The sequence below is a fragment of the Coregonus lavaretus genome (genome assembly GCF_964263955.1).
Source record: "Coregonus lavaretus genome assembly, contig: HAP1_SCAFFOLD_1655, whole genome shotgun sequence".
Lineage (NCBI taxonomy): Eukaryota > Metazoa > Chordata > Actinopteri > Salmoniformes > Salmonidae > Coregonus > Coregonus lavaretus.
In genome coordinates, this window is record NW_028164513.1 from 74,147 (window position 1) to 101,048 (window position 26,902).

The following is a 26,902-nucleotide window of genomic DNA, read 5'->3' on the forward strand; positions in this document are numbered from 1 at the left end:
ACACAACACATCATAACACATCATAACATAACACATCATAACACAACACATCATAACACAACGCATCATAACACAACACATCATAACACAACACATCATAACACAACACATAACACATCATAACACAACACATCATAACACAACACATCATAACACAACACATCATAACACAACACATCATAACATAACACATCATAACATAACACATCATAACACAACACATCATAACACAACACATCATAACACAACACATCATAACACAACACATCATAACACAACACATCATAACACATCATAACACAACACATCATAACACATCATAACACAACACATCATAACACATCATAACACAACACATCATAACACATCATAACATAACACATCATAACACATCATAACATAACACATCACAACACATCATAACATAACACATCATAACACAACACATCATAACACATCATAACACAACACATCACAACACATCATAACACATCATAACACAACACATCATAACACATCATAACATAACACATCATAACACAACACATCATAACACAACACATCATAACACAACACATCATAACACATCATAACACAACACATCATAACACATCATAACATAACACATCATAACATAACACATCACAACACATCATAACATAACACATCATAACACAACACATCATAACACATCATAACACAACACATCACAACACATCATAACACATCATAACACAACACATCATAACACATCATAACATAACACATCATAACACAACACATCATAACACAACACATCATAACACATCATAACACATCATAACACAACACATCATAACACAACACATCATAACACATCATAACACATCATAACACAACACATCATAACACATCATAACACAACACATCACAACACAACACATCATAACACATCACAACACATCATAACACATCATAACATAACACATCATAACACAACACATCATAACACAACACATCATAACACAACACATCATAACACATCATAACACAACACATCATAACATAACACATCATAACACAACACATCATAACACAACACATCATAACACAACACACCATAACACAACACATCATAACACAACACATCATAACACAACACATCATAACACATCATAACACAACACATCATAACACAACACATCATAACACAACACATCATAACACATCATAACACAACACATCATAACACAACACATCATAACACAACACATCATAACACAACACATCATAACACATCATAACACATCATAACATAACACATCATAACATAACACACCATAACATAACACATCATAACACAACACATCATAACATAACACATCATAACACATCCTAACATAACAGATCATAGCACAACACATCATAACATAACACATCATAACACATCATAACACAACACATCATAACATAACACATCATAACATAACACATCATAACACAACACATCATAACATAACACATCATAACACAACACATCATAACACATCTTAACATAACAGATCATAGCACAACACATCATAACATAACACATCATAACACATCATAACACAACACATCATAACATAACACATCATAACATAACACATCATAACACAACACATCATAACACAACACATCATAACACATCATAACACATCATAACATAACACACCATAACATAACACATCATAACACAACACATCATAACATAACACATCATAACACATCCTAACATAACAGATCATAGCACAACACATCATAACATAACACATCATAACACATCATAACACAACACATCATAACATAACACATCATAACATAACACATCATAACACAACACATAACACAACACATCATAACACAACACATCATAGCATAACACATCATAACACATCTTAACATAGCACATCATAACACAACACATCATAACATAACACATCATAACATAACACATCATAACACAACACATCATAACACAACACATCATAACACAACACATCATAACACAACACATCACAACACAACACATCATAACACAACACATCATAACACATCATAACACAACACATCATAACACAACACATCATAACACATCATAACATAACATAACACATCATAACATAACACAACATAACACAACACAACACATCATAACACAACACATCATAACATAACACATCGTAACATAACACATCATAACACAACACATCAAAACACAACACATCATAACACAACACATCACAACATAACACAACACATCATAACACAACACATCGTAACACAACACAACACAACACATCATAACACATCATAACACATCTTAACATAACACATCATAACACATCTTAACATAACACATCATAACACAACACATCATAACATAACACATCATAACACAACACATCATAACACAACACATCATAACACAACACATCATAACACAACACATCATAACATAACACATCATAACACATCATAACACAACACATCATAACACATCATAACACATCATAACACAACACATCATAACACAACACATCATAACACAACACATCATAACATAACACATCATAACATAACACATCATAACATAACACATCATAACACAACACATCATAACACATCATAACATAACACATCATAACATAACACATCATAACATAACACATCATAACACAACGCATCATAACACATCATAACACAACACATCATAACACAACACATCATAACACATCATAACACATCATAACACAACACATCATAACACAACACATCATAACACAACACATCATAACATAACACATCATAACATAACACAACACATCATAACATAACACATCATAACATAACACAACACATCATAACACAACACATCACAACATAACACAACACATCATAACACAACACATTATAACATAACACATCATAACATAACACATCATAACACAACACATCATAACACAACACTTCTTAACACAACACATCATAACACAACACATCATAACACAACACATCATAACATAACACATTACATTACATTTACATTTGTCATTTAGCAGACGCTCTTATCCAGAGCGACTTACAGTTAGTGAATACATCTTCATACTAATCTCTTCAAATTGCATTCAATACAATATTCAGGGTTTCGCGAATGAGCTGCTTAGTTTGATACACCGACCACACGGTTAACCTGCCCTTCAGGGTCTGGAGAACATGTTGGGAGTAGGTCAGCAACCAGATTCTGCACCGCAACGCGTCAAGAGAAAACACAGGATGGGCAGCCATTATGGTGGGAAGCCCCTCCACCTCTATGGAACCAGAGGGCTCAACACATCATAACACAACACATCATAACACAACACATCATAATACAACACAACACATCATAACACAACACATCATAACACAACACAACACATTATAACTTAACACATCATAACATAACACATCATTACATACCACATCATAACACAACACATCATAACACAACACATCATAACACATCATAACACATCATAACACAACACATCATAACACAACACATCATAACACATCATAACACATCATACCACATCATAACACAACACATCATAACACAACACATCATAACACATCATAACACATCATAACACATCATAACACATTATAACATAACACATCATAACACATCATAACACATTATAACACATTATAACACATTATAACACATTATAACATAACATAACACATGAACTCCTGAACTAGCTCACATTCTCCCAATGTGTGCTTGTGTTTGTCTGGGGGATCTCTGGGAGCAGAGCAGAAGGCTGTGTGTGTGTCTGTCTGGGGGATCTCTGGGAGCAGAGCAGAAGGCTGTGTGTGTGTCTGTCTGGGGGATCTCTGGGAGCAGAGCAGAAGGCTGTGTGTGTGTTTGTCTGGGGGATCTCTGGGAGCAGAGCAGAAGGCTGTGTGTGTGTTTGTCTGGGGGATCTCTGGGAGCAGAGCAGAAGGCTGTGTGTGTGTTTGTCTGGGGGATCTCTGGGAGCAGAGCAGAAGGCTGTGTGTGTGTTTGTCTGGGGGATCTCTGGGAGCAGAGCAGAAGGCTGTGTGTGTGTTTGTCTGGGGGATCTCTGGGAGCAGAGCAGAAGGCTGTGTGTGTGTTTGTCTGGGGGATCTCTGGGAGCAGAGCAGAAGGCTGTGTGTGTGTTTGTCTGGGGGATCTCTGGGAGCAGAGCAGAAGGCTGTGTGTGTGTTTGTCTGGGGGATCTCTGGGAGCAGAGCAGAAGGCTGTGTGTGTGTTTGTCTGGGGGATCTCTGGGAGCAGAGCAGAAGGCTGTCTGTCTGGGGGATCTCTGGGAGCAGAGCAGAAGGCTGTGTGTGTGTTTGTCTGGGGGATCTCTGGGAGCAGAGCAGAAGGCTGTGTGTGTGTTTGTCTGGGGGATCTCTGGGAGCAGAGCAGAAGGCTGTGTGTGTGTTTGTCTGGGGGATCTCTGGGAGCAGAGCAGAAGGCTGTGTGTCTGTGGGATCTCTGGGAGCAGAGCAGAAGGCTGTCTGTCTGGGGGATCTCTGGGAGCAGAGCAGAAGGCTGTGTGTGTGTTTGTCTGGGGGATCTCTGGGAGCAGAGCAGAAGGCTGTGTGTGCAGCTCTTAGGGTGTGTATGGTACTCCCCAGGGAGGATAGAGTTCCCATGACTGGGCCAATTCGGAGACCTCCTCCCTCTCTGTTCCCCTCTGTCCTTCCCTCTGTTCTCTCACTCCGTCCATCTCTCTCCGTCCATCAGGCTGTTTTAGTCTCACCACTGTTCTCTCACTCCGTCTCTCTCAGGACCTGGACAAGCCAGCCAGTATGACAGGCCGGATGAAGGGAGGAGGAGGGATTGGAGGAGAGGAGGAGAGGGGTCAGGCCCCCGCCAGCAGACCATACCCCCCAGGACTACAGCCCGGAGGTCAGTCTGTCTGTCTGTCTGCTCCCCAATTCTCTCTCTCTCTCTCTCTCTCTCTCTCTCTCTCTCAATTCAATTTTAATTTAAGGTCTTTATTGACATGGAAAACGTATGTTAACGTTGCCAAAGCAAGTGAAGTAGATAATAAACTAAAGTGAAATAAACAATAAATATTAACAGTAAACATTACACTCAGAAGTTCCAAAAGAATAAAGACATTTCAAATGTCATATTATGTATATATACAGTGTTGTAACAACGTGCAAATAGTTAAAGTACAAATGGGAAAATAAATCAACATAAATATGGGTTGTATTTACAATGGTGTTTGTTCTTCACTGGTTGCCCTTTTCTTGTGGCAACAGGTCACAAATCTTGCTGCTGTGATGGCACACTGTGGTATTTCACCCAGTAGATAAGGGAGTTTATCAAAATTGGGTTTGTTTTCAAATTCTTTGTGGTTCTGTGTGATCTGAGGGAAATTTGTGTCTCTAATATGGTCATACATTTGGCAGGAAGTTAGGAAGTGCAGCTCAGTTTCCACCTCATTTTGTGGCAGTGTGCACATAGCCTGTCTTCTCTTGAGAGCCAGGTCTGCCTACGGCGGCCTTTCTCAATAGCAAGGCTATGCTCACTGAGTCTGTACATAGTCAAAGCTTTCCTTAAGTTTGGGTCAGTCACAGTGGCAGGAAGTTAGGAAGTGCAGCTCAGTTTCCACCTCATTTTGTGGGCAGTGGGCACATAGCCTGTGTGATGGGGGATTAGAAGGAGTCAGGCGCAGGAGGGTAAATCACAGAATACAGAATTTATTCCAGAATACAGAGTTACGCAGAAATGCGTCAAACAGTCCAGTGGCAAAACAGGCACACTGGAACCAAACAGGCACACGGGGAAAGAATACCCGGTCAATACAAAACACACGGAGATCAACCGAGCTACACTACCGGTCAAAGGTTTTAGAACACCTACTCATTCAAGGGTTTTTATTTATTTTTTACTATTTTCTACATTGTAGAATAATAGTGAAGACATCAGAACTATGAAAAAACACATATGGAATCATGTAGTAACCAAAAAAGTGTTCAACAAATCAAAATATATTTTATATTTGAGATTCTTCAAAGTAGCCACCCTTTGCCTTGATGACAGCTTTACACACTCTTGGCATTCTCTCAACCAGCTTCACCTGGAATGCTTTTCCAACAGTCTTGGAGTTCCCACATATGCTGAGCACTTGTTGGCTGCTTTTCCTTCACTCTGCGGTCCGACTCATCCCAAACCATCTCAATTGGGTTGAGGTCGGGGGATTGTGGAGGCCATGTCATCTGATGCAGCACTCCATCACTCTCCTTATTGGTCAAATAGCCCTTACACAGCCTGGAGGTGTGTTGGGTCATTGTCCTGTTGAAAAACAAATGATAGTCCCACTAAGTCCAAACCAGATGGGATGGCGTATCGCTGCAGAATGCTGTGGTAGCCATGCTGGTTAAGTGTGCCTTGAATTCTAAATAAATCACAGACAGAGTCACCAGCAAAGCACCCCCACACCATAATGGCTCCTCCTCCATGCTTCACGGTGGTAACCACACATGCAGAGATCATCCGTTCACCCACACTGCGTCTCACAAAGACACGGCGGTTGGAACCAAAAATCTCCAATTTGGACTCCAGACCAAAGGACAGATTTCCACCGGTCTAATGTCCATTGCTCGTGTTTCTTGGCCCAAGCAAGTCTCTTCTTCTTATTGGTGTCCTTTAGTAGTGGTTTCTTTACAGCAATTCGACCATGAAGGCCTGATTCACACCGTCTCAGTTGATGTTGAGATGTGTCTGTTACTTGAACTCTGTGAAGCATTTATTTGGGCTGCAATTTCTGAGGCTGGTAACTCTGATGAACTTATCCTCTGCAGCAGAGATAACTCTGGGTCTTCCATTCCTGTGACGGTCCTCATGAGAGCCAGTTTCATCATAGCGCTTGATGTTTTTTGCGACTGCACTTAAAGAAACGTTCAAAGTTCTTGAAATGTTCCGCATTGACTGACCTTCATGTCTTAAAGTAATGATAGACTGTCGTTTCTCTTTGCTTATTTGAGCTGTTCTTGCCATAATATGGACTTGGTCTTTTACCAAATAGGGCTATCTTCTGTATACCACCCCTACCTTGTCACAACACAACTGATTGGCTCAAACGCATAAGAAGGAAAGAAATTCCACAAATTAACTTTTAAGAAGGCACACCTGTTAATTGAAGTGCATTCCAGGTGACTACCTCATGAAGCTGGTTGAGAGAACGCCAAGAGTGTGCAAAACTGTCATCAAGGCAAAGTGTGGCTACTATGAAGAATCTCAAATATAAGATATATTTAGACTTGTTTAACACTTTTTTGGTTACTACATGATTCCATATGTGTTATTTCATAGTGTTGATGTCTTCACTATTATTCTACAGTGTAGAAAATAGTAAAAATAAAGAAAAACCCTTGAATGAGTAGGTGTTCTAAAACGTTTGACCATTAGTGTACACTCTCCTCACAATAAACAATCACACACAAGAACAAGGGGGCACTTACAGTGCTATGAAAAAGTATTTGCCCCCTTTCTAATTTTCTCTACTTTTGCATATGATATAATAGGACCCATCTCGTCCAAAAAGTTGACTCAAGTTTGCCAAAAAGCACCTGGATGATCATCAAGACTCTTGGAAGAACGTTCTATGGACAGATGATTCAAAAGTATAACTTTTTGGACGACATGGTTTCAGTAATGTCTGGCGAAAACCAAACTCTGCATTCCACAGTAAGAACATCATACCAAAGGTCAAGCATGGTGGTGGTGGTGTGATGGTTTGGGGATGCTTTGCTGCCTCAGGACCTGGACGACTTGCCTTAATAGAAGGAACCATGAATTCTGCTCTGTATCAGAGAATTCTACAGGAGAATGTCAGACCATCCGTCTGTGAGCTGAAGCTGAAGCGCAGCTGGGTCATGCAGCAAGACAATGATCCAAAACACACAATCAAGTCTACATGAAAATTGCTAAAAAGCAACGATTTTGAAGTTTTGGAATGGCTTAGTCAAAGTCCAGACCTAATCCCAATTGAGATGTTGTGGCAGGACTTGAAACGAGCAGTTCATGCTTGAAAACCCACACGTCACTGAGTTAAAGCAGTTCTGCATGGAAGAGTGGGCCAAAATTCCTCCACAGTGACGTGAGAGACTGATCAACAACTACAGGAAGCATTTGGTTGGAGTCATTGCAGCTAAAGGTGGCACAACCAGTTATTGAGTGTAAGGAGGCAATTACTTTTTCACACAGGGGAATTGGGTGTTGAAATAAATATGTAATTGTTGTGTTATTTGTTCACTTATGTTCCCTTTATCTAATATTAGGTTTTGGTTGAAGATCTGATAACATTCAGTATCACAAATATGCAAAAGTGGAGAAAATTAGAATGGGTGCAAATACTTTTTCATAGCACTGTATACAGGTACTGATGAGGGGATATGAACCAGGTGTAATAAACAAGACAAAACCAATGGAATGATGAGATGAGGAGCGGCAGTGGCTAGAAGGACGGTGACGACGAACGCCGAAGCCCGAACAAGGAGAGGAGGCAGCTTAGGAGGAAGTCGTGACAGCATGTCTTCTCTTGAGAGCCAGGTCTGCCTACGGCGTCCTTTCTCAATAGCAAGGCTATGCTCACCGAGTCTGTACATAGTCAAAGCTTTCCTTAACTTTGGGTCAGTCACAGTGGTCAGGTATTCTACCACTATGTACTCTCTGTTTAGGGCCAAATAGCATTGTCACGATCGTTCATTAACGAGAAGGACCAAGGCGCAGCGTGATATGCATTCATCTTTATTTCCGTACTGAACACACGACAAAACAACAAACGAAACGTGACGTCCAAGGTAGACTAATAACATACCTCTACGGAACAAGATCCCACACAGACTGGTGCCAAACGGCTGCCTAAGTATTGTCCCCAATCAGAGACAACGAGCTACAGCTGCCTCTGATTGGGAACCACCCTGGCCAACATAGATCTAAACGATCTAGAAACTAAACATAGAAATAAACACAACACGAAATATACACACCCTGACTCAACAAATAACCGTCCCCTGAGTCAGGGCGTGACAAGCATTCTAGTTTGCTCTGTTTTTTTGTTAATTCTTTCCAATGTGTCAAGTAATTCTCTTTTTGTTTTCTCATGATTTGGTTGCGTCTAATTGTGTTGCTGTCCTGGGGCTCTGTGGGTCTGTTTGTGTGTGTGAACAGAGCCCCAGAACCAGTTTGCTTAGGGGACACTTCTCCAGGTTCATCTCTCTGTAGGTGATGGCTTTGTTATGGAAGATTTGGGAAGTTCTCTCTGTCTCTCTCTCTCTCTCTCTCTCTCTCTCTCTCTCTCTCTCTCTCTCTCTCTCTCTCTCTCTCTCTCTCTCTGTCTCTCTCTGTCTCTGTCTCTCTCTCTCTCTCTTTCTCTCTCTCTCTCTCTCTCTCTCTCTCTCTCTCTCTCTCTCTCTCTCTCTCTCTCTCTCTCTCTCTCTCTCTCTCTCTCTCTCTCTCTCTCTCTCTCTCTCTCTCTCAGTTAGCCCAGTGACCTTTCCCTGTTTAAACCAGGCCTCTCTCTCTCTGTTCCTGTTTAAACCAGGCCTCTCTCTGTTCCTGTTTAAACCAGGCCTCTCTCTCTCTCTGTTCCTGTTTAAACCAGGCCTCTCTCTCTCTGTGTTCCTGTTTAAACCAGGCCTCTCTCTGTTCCTGTTTAAACCAGGCCTCTCTGTTCATGTTTAAACAAGGCCTCTCTCTCTCTCTGTTCCTGTTTAAACCAGGCCTCTATCTGTTCCTGTTTAAACCAGGCCTCTTTCTCTCGGTTCCTGTTTAAACCAGGCCTCTCTCTCTCTCTGTTCCTGTTTAAACCAGGCCTCTCTCTCTCTGTTCCTGTTTAAACCAGGCCTCTCTCTCTCTCTGTTCCTGTTTAAACCAGGCCTCTCTCTGTTCCTGTTTAAACCAGGCCTCTCTCTGTGCCTGTTTAAACCAGGCCTCTCTCTCTCTGTTCCTGTTTAAACCAGGCCTCTCTCTCTCTCTGTCCCTGTTTAAACCAGGCCTCTTTCTGTTCCTGTTTAAACCTGGCCTCTCTCTGTTCCTGTTTAAACCAGGCCTCTCTCTGTGCCTGTTTAAACCAGGCCTCTCTCTCTCTGTTCCTGTTTAAACCAGGCCTCTCTCTCTCTCTGTCCCTGTTTAAACCAGGCCTCTTTCTGTTCCTGTTTAAACCTGGCCTCTCTCTGTTCCTGTTTAAACCTGGCCTCTCTCTGTTCCTGTTTAAACCAGGCCTCTCTCTGTTCCTGTTTAAACCTGGCCTCTCTCTGTTCCTGTTTAAACCAGGCCTCTCTCTGTTCCTGTTTAAACCAGGCCTCTCTCTCCCTCTCTCTCTGTCCTTATGTAGACCAGGCCTCGTTCTCTATCTGACCCTCATACATAATAAACCACTACTGGAAATGTTTTCAGTGATATCTTATTGTTCAGGGGTCAGTTTTATGTTCAGCTGTTATGATTTCTTTTGTGAGATGAAGTTTCCATTCAGAAAGTCATGGTGATCTTGATGCTTTTCCCTATACCCTAAACCCTGTTTTCTGCTCAAAGCTGTGCCCTAACCCTGTACCCTAAATCTGTCCCCTGTACCCTAACCCTACATCCTAAACCCTAAGCCTGCTCCCTGTGTGTTCTGCTGCCGAGCTGTGCCCTAACCCTGTACCCTAACCCTGTCTCCTGTACCCTAACCCTGTACCCTGTACCCTAACCCTGTCTCCTGTACCCTAACCCAGTCCCCTGTACCCTAACCCTGTCTCCTGTACCCTAACCCTGTACCCTGTACCCTAACCCAGTCCCCTGTACCCTAACCCAGTCCCCTGTACCCTAACCCTGTCTCCTGTACCCTAACCCTGTACCCTAACCCTGTACCCTAACCCTGTACCCTAACCCTGTACCCTAACCCAGTCCCCTGTACCCTAACCCAGTCCCCTGTACCCTAACCCTGTCTCCTGTACCCTAACCCTGTACCCTAACCCAGACCCCTGTACCCTAACCCTGTCTCCTGTACCCTAACCCAGTCCCCTGTACCCTAACCCTGTACCCTAACCCTGTACCCTGTACCCTAACCCTGTACCCTAACCCTAACCCAGTCCCCTGTACCCTAACCCAGTCCCCTGTACCCTAACCCTGTACCCTAACCCAGTCCCCTGTACCCTAACCCTGTACCCTAACCCAGTCCCCTGTACCCTAACCCTGTATCCAGTCCCCTGTACCCTAACCCAGTCCCCTGTACCCTAACCCTGTACCCTAACCCAGTCCCCTGTACCCTAACCCTGTCTCCTGTACCCTAACCCTGTACCCTAACCCAGTCCCCTGTACCCTAACCCTGTCTCCTGTACCCTAACCCTGTACCCTAACCCAGTCCCCTGTACCCTAACCCTGTCTCCTGTACCCTAACCCTGTACCCTAACCCAGTACCCTAACCCTGTACCCTAACCCTGTGCCCTAATCCTGTCTCCTGTAACCTAACCCTGTACCCTATCCCTGTCTCCTGTCTGTCTGCTGCCCAGCTGTGCCCTAACCCTGTCTCCTGTACCCTAACCCTGTACCCTAACCCTGTCTCCTGTCTGTCTGCTGCCCAGCTGTGCCCTAACCCTGTCTCCTGTACCCTAACCCTTTACCCTAACCCTGTCTCCTGTCTGTCTGCTGCCCAGCTGTGTCCTAACCCTGTCTCCTGTACCCTAACCCTGTCTCCTGTCTGTCTGCTGCCCAGCTGTGCCCTAACCCTGTCTCCTGTACCCTAACCCTGTACCCTAACCCTGTCTCCTGTCTGTCTGCTGCCCAGCTGTGCCCTAACCCTGTCTCCTGTACCCTAACCCTGTACCCTAACCCTGTCTCCTGTCTGTCTGCTGCCCAGCTGTGCCCTAACCCTGTCTCCTGTCTGTCTGCTGCCCAGCTGTGCCCTAACCCAGTCCCCTGTACCCTAACCCTGTACCTTGTACCCTAACCCTGTACCCTAACCCTAACCCAGTCCCCTGTACCCTAACCCTGTCTCCTGTACCCTAACCCTGTACCCTAACCCAGTCCCCTGTACCCTAACCCTGTACCCTAACCCAGTCCCCTGTACCCTAACCCTGTACCCAGTCCCCTGTACCCTAACCCAGTCCCCTGTACCCTAACCCTGTACCCTAACCCAGTCCCCTGTACCCTAACCCTGTCTCCTGTACCCTAACCCTGTACCCTAACCCAGTCCCCTGTACCCTAACCCTGTCTCCTGTACCCTAACCCTGTGCCCTAACCCTGTCTCCTGTCTGTCTGCTGCCCAGCTCTACCCTAACCCTGTCTCCTGTCTGTCTGCTGCCCAGCTCTACCCTAACCCTGTCTCCTGTCTGTCTGCTGCCCAGCTGTACCCTAACCCTGTCTCCTGTCTGTCTGCTGCCCAGCTGTGCCCTAACCCTGTCTCCTGTACCCTAACCCTGTACCCTAACCCTGTCTCCTGTCTGTCTGCTGCCCAGCTGTGTCCTAACCCTGTCTCCTGTACCCTAACCCTGTACCCTAACCCTGTCTCCTGTCTGTCTGCTGCCCAGCTGTGCCCTAACCCTGTCTCCTGTACCCTAACCCTGTACCCTAACCCTGTCTCCTGTCTGTCTGCTGCCCAGCTGTGCCCTAACCCTGTACCCTAACCCTGTCTCCTGTACCCTAACCCTGTACCCTAACCCTGTCTCCTGTCTGTCTGCTGCCCAGCTGTACCCTAACCCTGTCTCCTGTACCCTAACCCTGTACCCTAACCCAGTCCCCTGTACCCTAACCCTGTACCCTAACCCTGTCTCCTGTACCCTAACCCTGTCTCCTGTCTGTCTGCTGCCCAGCTGTACCCTAACCCTGTCTCCTGTCTGTCTGCTGCCCAGCTGTACCCTAACCCTGTCTCCTGTACCCTAACCCTGTACCCTAACCCTGTCTCCTGTACCCTAACCCTGTACCCTAACCCTGTACCCTAACCCAGTCCCCTGTACCCTAACCCTGTCTCCTGTACCCTAACCCTGTCTCCTGTCTGTCTGCTGCCCAGCTGTACCCTAACCCTGTCTCCTGTCTGTCTGCTGCCCAGCTGTACCCTAACCCTGTCTCCTGTCTGTCTGCTGCCCAGCTGTGCCCTAACCCTGTACCCTAACCCTGTCTCCTGTACCCTAACCCTGTACCCTAACCCTGTCTCCTGTCTGTCTGCTGCCCAGCTGTGGCCTAACCCTGTCTCCTGTACCCTAACCCTGTACCCTAACCCTGTCTCCTGTCTGTCTGCTGCCCAGCCGTGCCCTAACCCTGTCTCCTGTACCCTAACCCTGTACCCTAACCCTGTCTCCTGTCTGTCTGCTGCCCAGCTGTGCCCTAACCCTGTACCCTAACCCTGTCTCCTGTACCCTAACCCTGTACCCTAACCCTGTCTCCTGTCTGTCTGCTGCCCAGCTGTACCCTAACCCTGTCTCCTGTACCATAACCCTGTACCCTAACCCAGTCCCCTGTACCCTAACCCTGTACCCTAACCCTGTCTCCTGTACCCTAACCCTGTCTCCTGTCTGTCTGCTGCCCAGCTGTACCCTAACCCTGTCTCCTGTCTGTCTGCTGCCCAGCTGTACCCTAACCCTGTACCCTAACCCTGTCTCCTGTACCCTAACCCTGTGCCCTAACCCTGTCTCCTGTCTGTCTGCTGCCCAGCTGTACCCTAACCCTGTACCCTAACCCTGTCTCCTGTCTGTCTGCTGCCCAGCTGTGCCCTAACCCTGTCTCCTGTACCCTAACCCTGTCTCCTGTCTGTCTGCTGCCCAGCTGTGCCCTAACCCTGTCTCCTGTACCCTAACCCTGTCTCCTGTCTGTCTGCTGCCCAGCTGTGCCCTAACCCTGTCTCCTGTCTGTCTGCTGCCCAGCTCTACCCTAACCCTGTCTCCTGTCTGTCTGCTGCCCAGCTGTACCCTAACCCTGTCTCCTGTCTGTCTGCTGCCCAGCTGTGCCCTAACCCTGTACCCTAACCCTGTCTCCTGTACCCTAACCCTGTACCCTAACCCTGTCTCCTGTCTGTCTGCTGCCCAGCTGTGGCCTAACCCTGTCTCCTGTACCCTAACCCTGTACCCTAACCCTGTCTCCTGTCTGTCTGCTGCCCAGCTGTACCCTAACCCTGTCTCCTGTCTGTCTGCTGCCCAGCTGTGCCCTAACCCTGTCTCCTGTACCCTAACCCTGTACCCTAACCCTGTCTCCTGTCTGTCTGCTGCCCAGCTGTACCCTAACCCTCTACCCTAACCCTGTCTCCTGTACCCTAACCCTGTCTCCTGTCTGTCTGCTGCCCAGCTGTGCCCTAACCCTGTCTCCTGTCTGTCTGCTGCCCAGCTGTACCCTAACCCTGTCTCCTGTACCCTAACCCTGTACCCTAACCCTGTCTCCTGTCTGTCTGCTGCCCAGCTCTACCCTAACCCTGTCTCCTGTCTGTCTGCTGCCCAGCTGTGCCCTAACCCTGTCTCCTGTCTGTCTGCTGCCCAGCTGTACCCTAACCCTGTCTCCTGTCTGTCTGCTGCCCAGCTGTGCCCTAACCCTGTACCCTAACCCTGTCTCCTGTACCCTAACCCTGTACCCTAACCCTGTCTCCTGTCTGTCTGCTGCCCAGCTGTGCCCTAACCCTGTCTCCTGTCTGTCTGCTGCCCAGCTGTACCCTAACCCTGTCTCCTGTACCCTAACCCTGTACCCTAACCCTGTCTCCTGTCTGTCTGCTGCCCAGCTCTACCCTAACCCTGTCTCCTGTCTGTCTGCTGCCCAGCTCTACCCTAACCCTGTCTCCTGTACCCTAACCCTGTACCCTAACCCTGTCTCCTGTCTGTCTGCTGCCCAGCTGTACCCTAACCCTGTCTCCTGTACCCTAACCCTGTACCCTAACCCTGTCTCCTGTCTGTCTGCTGCCCAGCTGTGCCCTAACCCTGTCTCCTGTACCCTAACCCTGTACCCTAACCCTGTCTCCTGTCTGTCTGCTGCCCAGCTGTACCCTAACCCTGTCTCCTGTCTGTCTGCTGCCCAGCTCTACCCTAACCCTGTCTCCTGTGTGTCTGCTGCCCAGCTCTACCCTAACCCTGTCTCCTGTCTGTCTGCTGCCCAGCTGTACCCTAACCCTGTCTCCTGTACCCTAACCCTGTGCCCTAACCCTGTCTCCTGTCTGTCTGCTGCCCAGCTCTACCCTAACCCTGTCTCCTGTCTGTCTGCTGCCCAGCTCTACCCTAACCCTGTCTCCTGTACCCTAACCCTGTACCCTAACCCTGTAACCTGTCTGTCTGCTGCCCAGCTGTGCCCTAACCCTGTCTCCTGTACCCTAACCCTGTACCCTAACCCTGTCTCCTGTCTGTCTGCTGCCCAGCTGTACCCTAACCCTGTCTCCTGTCTGTCTGCTGCCCAGCTGTGCCCTAACCCTGTCTCCTGTACCCTAACCCTGTACCCTAACCCTGTCTCCTGTCTGTCTGCTGCCCAGCTCTACCCTAACCCTGTCTCCTGTCTGTCTGCTGCCCAGCTGTACCCTAACCCTGTCTCCTGTCTGTCTGCTGCCCAGCTGTACCCTAACCCTGTCTCCTGTACCCTAACCCTGTCTCCTGTCTGTCTGCTGCCCAGCTGTGCCCTAACCCTGTCTCCTGTCTGTCTGCTGCCCAGCTGTGCCCTAACCCTGTCTCCTGTGCCCTAACCCTGTACCCTAACCCTGTCTCCTGTCTGTCTGCTGCCCAGCTGTACCCTAACCCTGTCTCCTGTACCCTAACCCTGTGCCCTAACCCTGTCTCCTGTCTGTCTGCTGCCCAGCTGTACCCTAACCCTGTGCCCTAACCCTGTCTCCTGTACCCTAACCCAGTCCCCTGTGCCCTAACCCTGTCTCCTGTCTGTCTGCTGCCCAGCTGTACCCTAACCCTGTCTCCTGTACCCTAACCCAGTCCCCTGTGCCCTAACCCTGTCTCCTGTCTGTCTGCTGCCCAGCTCTACCCTAACCCTGTCTCCTGTCTGTCTGCTGCCCAGCTGTGCCCTAACCCTGTCTCCTGTCTGTCTGCTGCCCAGCTGTGCCCTAACCCTGTCTCCTGTGCCCTAACCCTGTACCCTAACCCTGTCTCCTGTCTGTCTGCTGCCCAGCTGTACCCTAACCCTGTCTCCTGTACCCTAACCCTGTGCCCTAACCCTGTCTCCTGTCTGTCTGCTGCCCAGCTGTACCCTAACCCTGTGCCCTAACCCTGTCTCCTGTACCCTAACCCAGTCCCCTGTGCCCTAACCCTGTCTCCTGTCTGTCTGCTGCCCAGCTGTACCCTAACCCTGTCTCCTGTACCCTAACCCAGTCCCCTGTGCCCTAACCCTGTCTCCTGTCTGTCTGCTGCCCAGCTCTACCCTAACCCTGTCTCCTGTCTGTCTGCTGCCCAGCTCTACCCTAACCCTCTACCCTAACCCTGTCTCCTGTCTGTCTGCTGCCCAGCTGTGCCAGTGCTTCCAGTGATGGGAGGGATGATACCCCCTATACCCACAATGCCAACCCCCTCCCACCACCACCACCACCATCAGTTCCACCAGCAGGACCAGCTTCCTGCCTCGCCCCCTCCCACTGCCCGCCACCCCTACCACACCCAGCCTCCTGCCTCGCCCCCTCCCACTGCCCGCCACCCCTACCACACCCAGCCTCCTGCCTCGCCCCCTCCCACTGCCCGCCATCCCTACCACACCCAGCCTCCTGCCTCGCCCCCTCCCACTGCCCGCCATCCCTACCACACCCAGCCTCCTGCCTCGCCCCCTCCCACTGCCCGCCACCCCTACCACACCCAGCCTCCTACTCTTGCTCCTTCAGCTCCACTGGTTAACCCAGTCAGCTCTGCTCCGCCCCCTGCTCCTCCTCCCCTTGCTATGCCCACCCTCCCTGGGATGCCCCTCATGCCTTCCATGCCAGGCCTACCTCTGATGCCAGGTGGGATGCCAGGTATGGGTGTGGCACACATGCTTGGCAACGGTGTGTTAGTGTGTTAATCATCTTACCATGCAGTGTTACTGTACCCTACCCTGTACCCCTGTATCCTACCCTGTACCCTACCCTGTACCCTACCCTGTACCCCTGTACCCTACCCTGTACCCCTGTATCCCACCCTGTACCCTACCCTGTACCCTACCCTGAATCCTACCCTGTACCCTACCCTTTACCCCTGTATCCTACCCTGTACCCTACCCTGTACCCTACCCTGTATCCTACCCTGTACCCTACCCTGTACCCTACCCTCTACCCTACCCTGTATCCTACCCTGTACCCTACTGAGTCAGACACTAACCCTGTACCCTACTGAGTCAGACATTAACCCTGTACCCTACTGAGTCAGACATTAACCCTGTACCCTACTGAGTCAGACACTAACCCTGTACCCTACCCTGTACCCTACCCTGTACCCTACTGAGTCAGACACTAACCCTGTACCCTACCCTGTACCCTACTGAGTCAGACATTAACCCTGTACCCTACTGAGTCAGACACTAACCCTGTACCCTACTGAGTCAGACATTAACCCTGTACCCTACTGAGTCAGACATTAACCCTGTACCCTACTGAGTCAGACACTAACCCTGTACCCTACCCTGTACCCTACTGAGTCAGACACTAACCCTGTACCCTACTGAGTCAGACACTAACCCTGTACCCTACTGAGTCAGACATTAACCCTGTACCCTACTGAGTCAGACATTAACCCTGTACCCTACTGAGTCAGACACTAACCCTGTACCCTACTGAGTCAGACATTAACCCTGTACCCTACCCTGTACCCTACCCTGTACCCTACTGAGTCAGACATTAACCCTGTACCCTACCCTGTACCCTACTGAGTCAGACATTAACCCTGTACCCTACCCTGTACCCTACTGAGTCAGACATTAACCCTGTACCCTACCCTGTACCCTACTGAGTCAGACATTAACCCTGTACCCTACTGAGTCAGACATTAACCCTGTACCCTACTGAGTCAGACACTAACCCTGTACCCTAGTGAGTCAGACACTAACCCTGTACCCTACTGAGTCAGACATTAACCCTGTACCCTACTGAGTCAGACATTAACCCTGTACCCTACTGAGTCAGACACTAACCCTGTACCCTACTGAGTCAGACACTAACCCTGTACCCTACTGAGTCAGACATTAACCCTGTACCCTACTGAGTCAGACACTAACCCTGTACCCTACTGAGTCAGACACTAACCCTGTACCCTACTGAGTCAGACACTAACCCTGTACCCTACTGAGTCAGACACTAACCCTGTACCCTACCCTGTACCCTACTGAGTCAGACAGTAACCCTGTACCCTACTGAGTCAGACATTAACCCTGTAGCCTACTGAGTCAGACATTAACCCTGTACCCTACTGAGTCAGACATTAACCCTGTACCCTACTGAGTCAGACACTAACCCTGTACCCTACTGAGTCAGACACTAACCCTGTACCCTACTGAGTCAGACATTAACCCTGTACCCTACTGAGTCAGACAGTAACCCTGTACCCTACTGAGTCAGACATTAACCCTGTACCCTACCCTGTACCCTACTGAGTCAGACACTAACCCTGTACCCTACTGAGTCAGACACTAACCCTGTACCCTACCCTGTACCCTACCCTGTACCCTACCCTGTACCCTACCTTGTACCCTACCCTGTACCCTACCCTGTACCCTACTGAGTCAGACACTAACCCTGTACCCTACTGAGTCAGACACTAACCCTGTACCCTACCCTGTACCCTACTGAGTCAGACATTAACCCTGTACCCTACTGAGTCAGACATTAACCCTGTACCCTACTGAGTCAGACACTAACCCTGTACCCTACTGAGTCAGACATTAACCCTGTACCCTACCCTGTACCCTACTGAGTCAGACATTAACCCTGTACCCTACCCTGTACCCTACCCTGTACCCTACCGAGTCAGACATTAACCCTGTACCCTACTGAGTCAGACATTAACCCTGTACCCTACTGAGTCAGACACTAACCCTGTACCCTACTGAGTCAGACATTAACCCTGTACCCTACCCTGTACCCTACCCTGTACCCTACCGAGTCAGACATTAACCCTGTACCCTACTGAGTCAGACATTAACCCTGTACCCTACTGAGTCAGACACTAACCCTGTACCCTACTGAGTCAGACACTAACCCTGTACCCTACTGAGTCAGACATTAACCCTGTACCCTACCCTGTACCCTACTGAGTCAGACATTAACCCTGTACCCTACTGAGTCAGACATTAACCCTGTACCCTACCCTGTACCCTACCCTGTACCCTACCCTGTACCCTACCCTGTACCCTACCGTTTGTGTGTTTAACTTTTTGTATCTCAAGAGGAGGACGGTTTTTTCTAGTTGTATTGAAACTGTCTGTCTGTGTCTCTGCCTCTCTGTGTGTCTGTCTGTGTCTCTGCCTCTCTGTGTGTCTGTCTGTGTCTCTGCCTCTCTGTGTGTCTGTCTGTGTTTCTGCCTCTCTGTGTGTCTGTCTGTGTCTCTGCCTCTCTGTGTGTCTGTCTGTGTCTCTGCCTCTCTGTCTGTGTCTCTGCCTCTCTGTGTGTCTGTCTGTGTCTCTGCCTCTCTGTGTGTCTGTCTGTGTCTCTGCCTCTCTGTGTGTCTGTCTGTGTCTCTGCCTCTCTGTCTGTGTCTCTGCCTCTCTGTGTGTCTGTCTGTGTCTCTGCCTCTCTGTGTGTCTGTCTGTGTCTCTGTCTCTCTGTGTGTCTGTCTGTATCTCTGCCTCTCTGTGTGTCTGTCTGTGTCTCTGCCTCTCTGTGTGTCTGTCTGTGTCTCTGCCTCTCTGTGTGTCTGTCTGTGTCTCTGCCTCTCTGTGTGTCTGTCTGTGTCTCTGCCTCTCTGTGTGTCTGTCTGTGTCTCTGTCTCTCTGTGTGTCTGTCTGTGTCTCTGCCTCTCTGTGTGTCTGTCTGTGTCTCTGCCTCTCTGTGTGTCTGTCTGTGTCTCTGCCTCTCTGTGTGTCTGTCTGTGTCTCTGTCTCTCTGTGTGTCTGTCTGTGTCTCTGCCTCTCTGTGTGTCTGTCTGTGTCTCTGCCTCTCTGTGTGTCTGTCTGTCTCTCCAGGTTCTCCAGAACAGACAGTGATGGCTCAGCAGCAACAGGCCATCATCAACCAGCAAGCCATCATACTGGTTTGTCTCATTATACTATACTGAACCAAAATATAAACGCAACATGTAAAGTGTTGGTCCCATGTTTCATGAGCTGAAATAAAAGAGCCCAGAAATTTTCCATACGCACAAAAAGCTTCCTTCTCTCAAATTGTGTGCACAAATTAGTTTCAATCCTGGTAGTGAGCATTTCTCCTTTGCCAAGATAATCCATCCACTTGACAGGTGTGGCATATCAAGAGGATGATTAAACAGCATGATCATTACACAGGTGCACCTTGTGCTGGGGACAATAAAAAGCCACTCTAAAATGTGCGGTTTTGTCACAACACAATGCCACAGATGTCTCAAGTTTTGAGGGAGTGTGCAGTTGGCATGCTGATTGCAGGAATGTCCACCAGAGCTGCTGCCAGATAATTTAATGTTAATTTCTCTACCATAAGCCGCCTCCAACGCCATTTTAGAGAATTTGGCAATACGTCCAACCAGCCTCAACCACAGACCACGTGAATTTATTTCAATTGACAGATTTCCTTCTATGAACTGTAACTCAGTAAAATCTTTGAAATTGTTGCATGTTGCGTTTTTATTTTTGTTCAGTATAAATACTATATATACTATAAGATGCTATAATACTACTATAATACTGCTATAATCATACTGTAATACTATTATAATGCTGCTATAATAATGCTGTAATACTGCTATAATACTACTGTAATACTACAATAATGCTGCTATAATAATACTACTGTAATACTACTATAATGCTGCTATAATACTGCTATAATCATACTGTAATACTACTATAATACTGCTATAATAATGCTGTAGTACTACTATAATACTACTGTAATACTGCTATAATCATACTGTAATACTACTATAATACTACTATAATGCTGCTATAATAATGCTGTAATACTACTATAATCCTACTGTAATACTGCTATAATACTACTGTAATATTATTATAATGCTGTAATACTACTATAATCCTACTGTAATACTGCTATAATCATACTGAAATACTACTATAATGCTGCTATAATAATGCTGTAATACTACTATAATCATACTGTAATACTGCTATAATCCTACTGTAATACTGCTATAATACTACTGTAATACTACTATAATGCTGCTATAATAATGCTGTAATACTACTATAATTCTACTGTAATACTGCTATAATCATACTGTAATGCTGCTATAATCATACTGTAATACTGCTATAATCATACTGTAATACTGCTAAAATACTACTGTAATACTACTATAATACTACTATAATCCTACTGTAATACTGCTATAATACTTCTATAATACTACTATAATACTGCTATAATACTGCTATAATACTGCTATAATCCTACTGTAATACTACTATATTACTACTGTAATACTTCTATAATACTACTGTAATCCTACTATAATACTGCTATAATACTGTAATACTACTATAATAATACTGTACTACTGCTATAATACTGTAATACTACTATAATAATACTGTAATACTACTATAATCCTACTGTAATACTACTGTAATACTACTATAATACTACTGTAATACTACTATATTACTACTGTAATACTACTATAATACTACTATAATCCTACTGTAATACTGCTATAATACTACTGTAATACTACTATATTACTACTGTAATACTTCTATAATACTACTGTAATCCTACTATAATACTGCTATAATACTGTAATACTACTATAATAATACTGTAATACTGCTATAATACTGTAATACTACTATAATCCTACTGTAATACTACTATAATCCTACTGTAATACTACTATGTTACTGTTTTTCAGGCCCAGCAGATGACCATGCAGGCCATGGCTTTCCAGCAGCAGATGTTGTCTTCCTTCCCCCAGGCCCCCCAGGCCCCTCCCACACAACCACCCCTCCGCACCCCCAGCCCTGTGAGGACACACACTGACAAACAAACACACATTTTAAATACTTAATTTCAATCCACAAATCAAATTACATTCAAGAAGGATTCAAACATTTCAAAGGTCTTTGTATGCTCAGGGTTAAGGACAGGGTTAGGGTGCATGGACTCTCATGGATACAGAAAGCACATTCTCCATACAGCTAGACTGACCATAACAGCTGAAACAGAGCAGTACCTTCTCCATACAGCTAGACTGACCATAACAGCTGAAACAGAGCAGTACCTTCTCCTCCATACAGCTAGACTGACCATAACAGCTGAAACAGAGCAGTACCTTCTCCATACAGCTAGACTGACCATAACAGCTGAAACAGAGCAGTACCTTCTCCTCCATACAGCTAGACTGACCATAACAGCTGAAACAGAGCAGTACCTTCTTCTCCATACAGCTAGACTGACCATAACAGCTGAAACAGAGCAGTACCTTCTCCTCCATACAGCTAGACTGACCATAACAGCTGAAACAGAGCAGTACCTTCTCCTCCATACAGCTAGACTGACCATAACAGCTGAAACAGAGCAGTACCTTCTCCTCTATACAGCTAGACTGACCATAACAGCTGAAACAGAGCAGTACCTTCTCCTCCATACAGCTAGACTGACCATAACAGCTGAAACAGAGCAGTACCTTCTCCTCTATACAGCTAGACTGACCATAACAGCTGAAACAGAGCAGTACCTTCTCCTCCATACAGCTAGACTGACCATAACAGCTGAAACAGAGCAGTACCTTCTCCTCCATACAACTAGACTGACCATAACAGCTGAAACAGAGCAGTACCTTCTCCTCCATACAGCTAGACTGACCATAACAGCTGAAACAGAGCAGTACCTTCTCCTCTATACAGCTAGACTGACCATAACAGCTGAAACAGAGCAGTACCTTCTCCTCCATACAGCTAGACTGACCATAACAGCTGAAACAGAGCAGTACCTTCTCCATACAGCTAGACTGACCATAACAGCTGAAACAGAGCAGTACCTTCTTCTCCATACAGCTAGACTGACCATAACAGCTGAAACAGAGCAGTACGTTCTTCTCCATACAGCTAGACTGACCATAACAGCTGAAACAGAGCAGTACATTCTCCTCCATACAGCTAGACTGACCATAACAGCTGAAACAGAGCAGTACCTTCTCCTCCATACAGCTAGACTGACCATAACAGCTGAAACAGAGCAGTACCTTCTCCTCCATACAGCTAGACTGACCATAACAGCTGAAACAGAACAGTACCTTCTTCTCCATACAGCTAGACTGACCATAACAGCTGAAACAGAGCAGTACCTTCTTCTCCATACAGCTAGACTGACCATAACAGCTGAAACAGAGCAGTACCTTCTTCTCCATACAGCTAGACTGACCATAACAGCTGAAACAGAGCAGTACCTTCTTCTCCATACAGCTAGACTGACCATAACAGCTGAAACAGAGCAGGACCTTCTCCATACAGCTAGACTGACCATAACAGATGAAACAGAGCAGGACCTTCTCCATACAGCTAGACTGACCATAACAGCTGAAACAGAGCAGTACCTTCTCCTCCATACAGCTAGACTGACCATAACAGCTGAAACAGAGCAGTACCTTCTCCTCCATACAGCTAGACTGACCATAACAGCTGAAACAGAGCAGTACCTTCTCCTCCATACAGCTAGACTGACCATAACAGCTGAAACAGAACAGTACCTTCTTCTCCATACAGCTAGACTGGCCATAACAGCTGAAACAGAGCAGTACCTTCTTCTCCATACAGCTAGACTGACCATAACAGCTGAAACAGAGCAGTACCTTCTCCATACAGCTAGACTGACCATAACAGCTGAAACAGAACAGTACCTTCTCCTCCATACAGCTAGACTGACCATAACAGCTGAAACAGAGCAGTACCTTCTTCTCCATACAGCTAGACTGACCATAACAGCTGAAACAGAGCAGTACCTTCTCCATACAGCTAGACTGACCATAACAGCTGAAACAGAGCAGTACCTTCTCCATACAGCTAGACTGACCATAACAGCTGAAACAGAGCAGTACCTTCTCCTCCATACAGCTAGACTGACCATAACAGCTGAAACAGAGCAGTACCTTCTCCTCCATACAGCTAGACTGACCATAACAGCTGAAACAGAGCAGTACCTTCTCCTCCATACAGCTAGACTGACCATAACAGCTGAAACAGAACAGTACCTTCTTCTCCATACAGCTAGACTGACCATAACAGCTGAAACAGAGCAGTACCTTCTTCTCCATACAGCTAGACTGACCATAACAGCTGAAACAGAGCAGTACCTTCTCCATACAGCTAGACTGACCATAACAGCTTAAACAGAGCAGGACCTTCTCCATACAGCTAGACTGACCATAACAGCTGAAACAGAGCAGGACCTTCTCCATACAGCTAGACTGACCATAACAGCTGAAACAGAGCAGTACCTTCTTCTCCATACAGCTAGACTGACCATAACAGCTGAAACAGAGCAGGACCTTCTCCATACAGCTAGACTGACCATAACAGCTGAAACAGAGCAGGACCTTCTCCATACAGCTAGACTGACCATAACAGCTGAAACAGAGCAGGACCTTCTCCATACAGCTAGACTGACCATAACAGCTGAAACAGAGCAGTACCTTCTCCTCCATACAGCTAGACTGACCATAACAGCTGAAACATATTAGTACCTTCTCCTCCATACAGCTAGACTGACCATAACAGCTGAAACAGAACAGTACCTTCTTCTCCATACAGCTAGACTGGCCATAACAGCTGAAACAGAGCAGTACCTTCTCCATACAGCTAGACTGACCATAACAGCTGAAACAGAACAGTACCTTCTCCTCCATACAGCTAGACTGACCATAACAGCTGAAACAGAGCAGTACCTTCTTCTCCATACAGCTAGACTGACCATAACAGCTGAAACAGAGCAGTACCTTCTCCATACAGCTAGACTGACCATAACAGCTGAAACAGAGCAGTACCTTCTCCATACAGCTAGACTGACCATAACAGCTGAAACAGAGCAGTACCTTCTCCATACAGCTAGACTGACCATAACAGCTGAAACAGACCAGTACCTTCTCCATACAGCTAGACTGACCATAACAGCTGAAACAGAGCAGTACCTTCTCCTCCATACATTTAGACTGACCATAACAGCTGAAACAGAGCAGTACCTTCTCCATACAGCTAGACTGACCATAACAGCTGAAACAGAGCAGTACCTTCTCCTCCATACAGCTAGACTGACCATAACAGCTGAAACAGAGCAGTACCTTCTCCATACAGCTAGACTGACCATAACAGCTGAAACAGACCAGTACCTTCTCCATACAGCTAGACTGACCATAACAGCTGAAACAGAGCAGTACCTTCTCCTCCATACAGCTAGACTGACCATAACAGCTGAAACAGAGCAGTACCTTCTCCTCCATACAGCTAGACTGACCATAACAGCTGAAACAGGGCAGTACCTTCTCCATACAGCTAGACTGACCATAACAGCTGAAACAGGGCAGTACCTTCTCCATACAGCTAGACTGACCATAACAGCTGAAACAGAGCAGTACCTTCTCCATACAGCTAGACTGACCATAACAGCTGGAACAGGGCAGTACCTTCTCCAAACAGATAGACTGACCATAACAGCTGAAACAGAGCAGTACCTTCTCCTCCATACAGCTAGACTGACCATAACAGCTGAAACAGAGCAGTACCTTCTTCTCCATACAGCTAGACTGACCATAACAGCTGAAACAGAGCAGTACCTTCTCCATACAGCTAGACTGACCATAACAGCTGAAACAGAGCAGTACCTTCTCCATACAGCTAGACTGACCATAACAGCTGAAACAGAGCAGTACCTTCTCCTCCATACAGCTAGACTGACCATAACAGCTGAAACAGAGCAGTACCTTCTCCTCCATACAGCTAGACTGACCATAACAGCTGAAACAGAGCAGTACCTTCTCCTCCATACAGCTAGACTGACCATAACAGCTGAAACAGAACAGTACCTTCTTCTCCATACAGCTAGACTGACCATAACAGCTGAAACAGAGCAGTACCTTCTTCTCCATACAGCTAGACTGACCATAACAGCTGAAACAGAGCAGTACCTTCTCCATACAGCTAGACTGACCATAACAGCTTAAACAGAGCAGGACCTTCTCCATACAGCTAGACTGACCATAACAGCTGAAACAGAGCAGGACCTTCTCCATACAGCTAGACTGACCATAACAGCTGAAACAGAGCAGTACCTTCTTCTCCATACAGCTAGACTGACCATAACAGCTGAAACAGAGCAGGACCTTCTCCATACAGCTAGACTGACCATAACAGCTGAAACAGAGCAGGACCTTCTCCATACAGCTAGACTGACCATAACAGCTGAAACAGAGCAGGACCTTCTCCATACAGCTAGACTGACCATAACAGCTGAAACAGAGCAGTACCTTCTCCTCCATACAGCTAGACTGACCATAACAGCTGAAACATATTAGTACCTTCTCCTCCATACAGCTAGACTGACCATAACAGCTGAAACAGAACAGTACCTTCTTCTCCATACAGCTAGACTGGCCATAACAGCTGAAACAGAGCAGTACCTTCTCCATACAGCTAGACTGACCATAACAGCTGAAACAGAACAGTACCTTCTCCTCCATACAGCTAGACTGACCATAACAGCTGAAACAGAGCAGTACCTTCTTCTCCATACAGCTAGACTGACCATAACAGCTGAAACAGAGCAGTACCTTCTCCATACAGCTAGACTGACCATAACAGCTGAAA

General features: G+C 46.5%; 1 protein-coding gene across 1 annotated transcript in view; it reads left to right on the forward strand.

Moving 5' to 3' along the window:
* LOC311116957 (unconventional myosin-XV-like) overlaps nt 1-22,068 on the forward strand; it is a gene marked incomplete at both ends in the record, with an annotated part of 94,672 nt that extends 72,604 nt beyond the window's left edge. Inside the window, 3 exons of the mRNA XM_084191965.1 lie at nt 4,825-4,945; nt 20,078-20,145; nt 21,958-22,068. Coding sequence (XP_084048091.1) covers nt 4,825-4,945; nt 20,078-20,145; nt 21,958-22,068 — 300 coding nt within the window. The remainder of the gene's footprint in view (nt 1-4,824; nt 4,946-20,077; nt 20,146-21,957) is intronic.
* Between the last annotated feature and the right edge of the window lie 4,834 nt (nt 22,069-26,902).